At 37.5% G+C, this 5282-nt stretch overlaps 1 protein-coding gene across 1 annotated transcript; it reads right to left on the bottom strand.

Moving 5' to 3' along the window:
- Nucleotides 1-1841: 1841 nt before the first annotated feature.
- Nucleotides 1842-4943, bottom strand: LOC111394928. The gene is made up of 2 exons (XM_023020974.1): nt 3356-4943; nt 1842-2340 (listed from the first exon to the last, which is right to left on the bottom strand). Exons 1-2 carry the CDS (start codon nt 3618-3620, stop codon nt 2126-2128), a joined length of 480 nt encoding a protein of 159 aa, XP_022876742.1. The 5' UTR covers nt 3621-4943; the 3' UTR covers nt 1842-2125.
- Nucleotides 4944-5282: the final 339 nt, after the last annotated feature.

The raw sequence follows: 5282 nt of genomic DNA, 5'->3' as shown, positions 1-5282 counted from the left end.
TCAGTTTGGTACAGTACCTCTTAGATTGGGCTCTGAGTCAGTTCAAAACACTTCTAGGGAGAGCATTAGTAATTCCACTTTGTCACTAATTTTAGCTGGTACACTGTGTTTAGTTGCTGGGGTAGGACTCATTGAGCATAGGTACCGTGGTGTCAGCAATGTTTGGGATGCTTTTGGAAATGTTGAAGGCGATAGTTCCACCAAGGGGCCTTCTGATCATGCATCTGGTTTAATTTTTGCTACAGAGTGTGCTTCGACCATGTGTGATCAACATTAATTCCTTGGTGGAATTGGGAACCCTGGATTTGGATTTAGCTGTCGGTTGTGGATGCCGAGCAGAGGACGAGTGTTTGGTTTATATGGAGTGGATACTGTGTTGAGGAGATTTAACCAATTTATTTTGTTGCAGAGGGATTTGAAATCTAGGAGTTTCGTTTGTTGCACCGGAATTTGAGTTAAGGTGGATATTGTTAGGAATGTGACTCAAATTAGGAGATTGAAGAAGTATAATTTGACTAGAGTTGGAAAGGAGATCAAATTCGTAATTGGAACCTAATTTCTTACCTTTTAGGACTCTACTTAGGGTTTGGCCATGTCGTCCTTTGCGATTAACACTTTTTGTTCTTCTTTACTTCTGAACCTTGTTTTCCGGTGTGTGATTTAGTATACTTCAATATTGTCATATAATCTAATTCTTTAAAATTTGATTTGGAATCAACGTGTGTTATTGGAGCTTCCGCGTCCCAACACATCCCAACAAGTAGCCCCATTGCAGAAGGATCAGAAATAATGCATAGAAGAGAAGTATTACACATTCACGTAGTTCAATGTAAATTGATGCCAAGTAGAGGAAAACCCATATAGAATATAGTGTAATTCAAAAAGTTAAGGGATTAACGAATAATTAAGAACACATTGAAGCCACCCTAATGTCAAATTACATGTTAAACAGTGTCTAATCAACGTACAAATTAAACAATGCCCTAGATAAAAAGTAACGGGATTAAACACATGTAGTCTATGTATAGCGTATTACCTTCTTGGAATTTGAATTCTTGACCCGTTCGTGGCCAAGATTTTCGTTGGCTTGAAAATCGTTTCTCTTATGATAAGGTAACCCTTAAATCGGCTCGTAACTCTTTCGCCGGGACCATGCTATTCTTGATCGCTGCTTCGACATCAGCTGAAGAGGTCTATGCGAAAGAGCATGTGCTGTCGAAATTTCGCCCTATCGACGTCGTTCTCTATCAGTATGAAGCTTGCCCTTTTTGTAACATGGTCAAAGCTAATGACATTATGCATCTTAACTTTTGGAGAATTATATTTGGAAGAGAATTTTAGCAGTACTTAATTATTATGATTTTATCTATATCAGGGTTGATGTAGTTTTGTGTTAATCTTTTTTATTCTAGACCTGCTTATTCTCAATTGGTATGTATCTTTCTTAGAAAATTTTCTTTTTCGTGGAATTTATGCGAAGAACATTAGGATCATGCTTATACATTTTGTTCATTTCAATGATTTACATGATAACAATATGATCTATCTTAAATCAATATGTTGAATCAATCCAAAAGGAAGAAAACAGAAGAGAAGAAGAAGAATAAAGAGACAAAACCACAATCTCTTGAGCAACTAGAATTAGGGTTTACAATGAAAATAAATATAGATTTTATACTACTACAAGGAAACCTAAAAAGGAAATTAAATATTATGCTAAATAATATAAATATAAACATGTATATTATTATCTCCCCTCAAACTCATGATGCTAAAGCAAGAAGCAGCGAGAGTTTGTCATGTAAGAAGTGAAAACGATGAACCGAATTGACTTAGTGAAAAAGTCAGCAAGCTGCAACGATGAAGAAACAAAAGATAGGGAAATGGTGCCAGTCTGCAGATGATGACGAACCAGATGACAATCAATCTCAATATACTTTGTGCGTTCTTGGAACACAGAGTTGTGAGAGATATGAATAGCACTAGTATTATCACAATACATAGGAGTTGGGGAAGAATGAGAAACACCCATATTTGCAAGTAACCATCGCAACCACATAATCTCAGTGGTAGTGGAGGCCATAGCTCGACACCCTGTTTCTGTAGAGGAACGGAAAATAACAGTCTACTTCTTACTTTTCCAAGAGATAAGAGAATCATCCAAAAATATACAAAAACCAGTGGTGGACTTGCAATCAATGGGGTCGCTGGCCCAATCAGTATCAGAGTAGGCATGGAGCACTAAGGATAAGGCTGATGGAAACAAAAGAATTTGAAAGCATGTACCACCAAGATAACGTAAAATACGAACAACTGCTACCCCATGAACTGTAGTAGGAGCTGAAACAAATTGACTAACAATGTGAACAGCATAAGCAATATCGTGACGTGTGATAGTAAGATAAACTAGACATCTAACAATAGTGCGATACAAAGTGGGTCAGTCAATGGTACACCGTCAGAGGATGAATATCGAGCATTAGACTCAAGAGGAGTACTAAGATGAGCACGCTCAATAACATCTATAGCATACTTGGACTGAGAGATAAGATAACTTTTAGGAGAAGAAGCAACTTTGATCCCCAAAAAATAAGACAGTGTACCCAAGTCCTTCATTTCAAAACGACAAGCCAATCTAATTTCAAACTTGCAATTCCATCAACATCATCACGGTAATAATCATATCGTCGGCATATAACAATAATAGAATGCAAACAACTGAAGTTCATCTAAAGAATAAGCGGAGTCATGATGACTGGATGTTAAACCTAGAGAGCTAACAATAGTGAGAAATTTCTCAAATCAGGCACGAGGTGCTTGTTTGAGGCCATAAAGTGCCTTCTTGAGTTTGCAAACAAATCCAGGAGAGTGAGAAAGACCAGGAGGAGGAATCATTTAAACTTCCTCTCAAAGATTTCCATTTAAAAAGGCATTTTTGACGTCCAATTGAGAGAGACTCCATTGACGAACAGATGTAATTGCAATAAGTGTACGAACAGTGGTTTTCTTGGCAACATGAGCAAAAGTCTCCTCATAGTCCAAACCTTACTGTTGATTAAAACCTTTAGCAACCAATCTAGCCTTGTAACTTTCAATCGAATTGTTAGATTTGGTTTTAATCTTATAAACCCAACGACAACTAATAGCATGTTTACCTAAAGGCAATTCAACAAAGTCCCAAGTGTCTATCTTATGCAGAGAGAAAGTTCATCAGCCATAGCTTGTTGCAAAAGAGGATCCAAAATAGCTTCTTTATAGGAAGTTTGTTCAACTAACTTATGAATGGATGCTAGAAAACAACAAAAGGACTCAGAATAACAAGAATAATCAAAATTAGGTAACTGAGTGGACTTACGAATACGTTGAGGATAACGAGGAAGAGATGAAGCAGGAGTTGGATCAATAATCTCAGGCGGTGATTGGGAAGCCATAGAAGGAAGAGGGGTAGCATGATCTGAAGCATGTGTACTTGCAGGACATGAAGAATCAATAGTACATGGGGTATGAGAAGGTAAATTGTTTATATCATCAGAGAATGGATCAATATTAATAAGGCCAGTTCTAGTCACGTTATGAGTATTACCAGAAATAGAGAAAAATGGAACGTGCTTAAGAAACATGACATGACGAGAAACATATAATTTATTATTAATGGGATCGAAACGACGATAACCCCTTTGCCCTTGCCCATAACCTAAGAAAACACAAAAAGCAAAGCGAGATGTCAACTTACTACGTTCAACTTTAGGATGAAGAACAAAGCAAGTACAACCAAAGACTCTCAACAAGGAGTAATTCGGAGGATGTCCATACAATGTTTCAAAAGGTGATACACCTGAATTGTGGGAAAATAGAATCTTATTAATTAAAGAAACAACAGTAAGAGCTACTTCTCCCCAAAACTCACTGGGAACTTTGGCAGATAAAAGAAGTGAATGAACAGTTTCTACGATGTGCCTATGTTTTCATTCAACAACACCATTTTGTTGTGGGGTATTAGTACCTGAGTGATTTTGTGATGATAGACCTATATAAGTGGAGGCTGACATAGCACGTGGTTGTGTGGATAAGAACTTTTGAAACTGCTCTGCTAAGTCTGTCAACATGGGATTGGATGAAGGTGGTGCTCCAAGTATGGACAAATCATTAGGCGGCATGGTGGCAGCCATGTTAGCATTGGGACGATAAGATCACTGCTGTAATTGAGGTTGCTGCTTCTTTAATAGCTTTGGACATTGAGACTTTAATGTCCTTTTTATTTACAAAAGTTACACTCATCAGTAGCAGCTCACACATAACCTTTATTCTTGTCTTGTATGAACAATCGAAAAGGTATAACCAACACTGAGGTGCTAGATGGAGGAAGAGATACTTCCCCCGCAAGAGATTTCAAACGTATTTCCTCAACTACAAGTTCACTAACCACCGAATCAACTGAAGGAAGTGGAGTGCGATGCAAAATAGAGCCTCTGAGTCCTTCAAAATCATTGCGAAGTGCCATAAAAAACTGAACTAATCGCTGTTCCTCTCTAAAAATAATATATTCCTCACATGCTTTCAGTCCTGCTGATTCCGTAAGAGCCAGTCATCCTAAATGGAGTTCATAGCAGCGTAGAACTCAAGAATACTCATCTTTCTAATGTAAAGCCCGTATATCAATTTCCAACTGATATCGTTTTGCAAAGTTAGATTTAGTGTATAACTTTTGAAAGTGCTCCCAAACTTCTTTTGCTGTTTCAAACTTCGCTGCTTGTGTACCAATGGATTGCTCAACAGAATTGTGAATCCAAGTGAGAATTTTCACATTGTTTGACTCCCAATTATCTAACTCTGTTACATAATTCTGAGCAGTGTTCTCGAGTTTCACAATAGTTCCGCTAACATAGCCTTATAATCTTTTTCCCTTTAAAAAATTTCTCATCACTGTACTCCAATACGAATAATTTTTATTATTAATGGATTGAAGTGAAACATCTCTTTCTGCTGCCATCATAAAGTCAATAAATGATCAACTATGAATCAACAAAATTACCCAATTTTTAAGGAAACCAACGTACTACCACAAACTACAATTGAAATATATTGCACAATATACGTATAACCAAAGTAATACCACCCAAAGATCAGAAATTTATGAAGGAACAAATTGCCTTTTGGAATCACCCCAAAAAAACCATCCACAAGCCCTCACGCACCTTCACCATCCCTGCGCATGTTCCTCACACGCCATTGCCACACGCTGTCTAACACCGACACACGCTTGACCAAAAGTTTTGTCTCAA

The sequence above is a fragment of the Olea europaea genome, chromosome 5 (genome assembly GCF_002742605.1).
Source record: "Olea europaea var. sylvestris chromosome 5, O_europaea_v1, whole genome shotgun sequence".
NCBI classification, from domain to species: Eukaryota; Viridiplantae; Streptophyta; class Magnoliopsida; order Lamiales; family Oleaceae; genus Olea; species Olea europaea.
Note: the sequence above shows the minus strand (reverse complement) of the source record. Positions and strands in the feature narration are given on the sequence as shown.

Bases quoted from the DNA above. Each gene is read 5' to 3' on its own strand.
- LOC111394928 (XM_023020974.1), bottom strand. From the start codon at position 3,620: ATGTTTCTTAAGCACGTTCCATTTTTCTCTATTTCTGGTAATACTCAT. The intron at 2,341-3,355 runs GTAAGTCCACTC...AATTTGTTTCAG, and splicing joins TCGTTATCCTCAACGTATTC to CTCCTACTACAGTTCATGGG.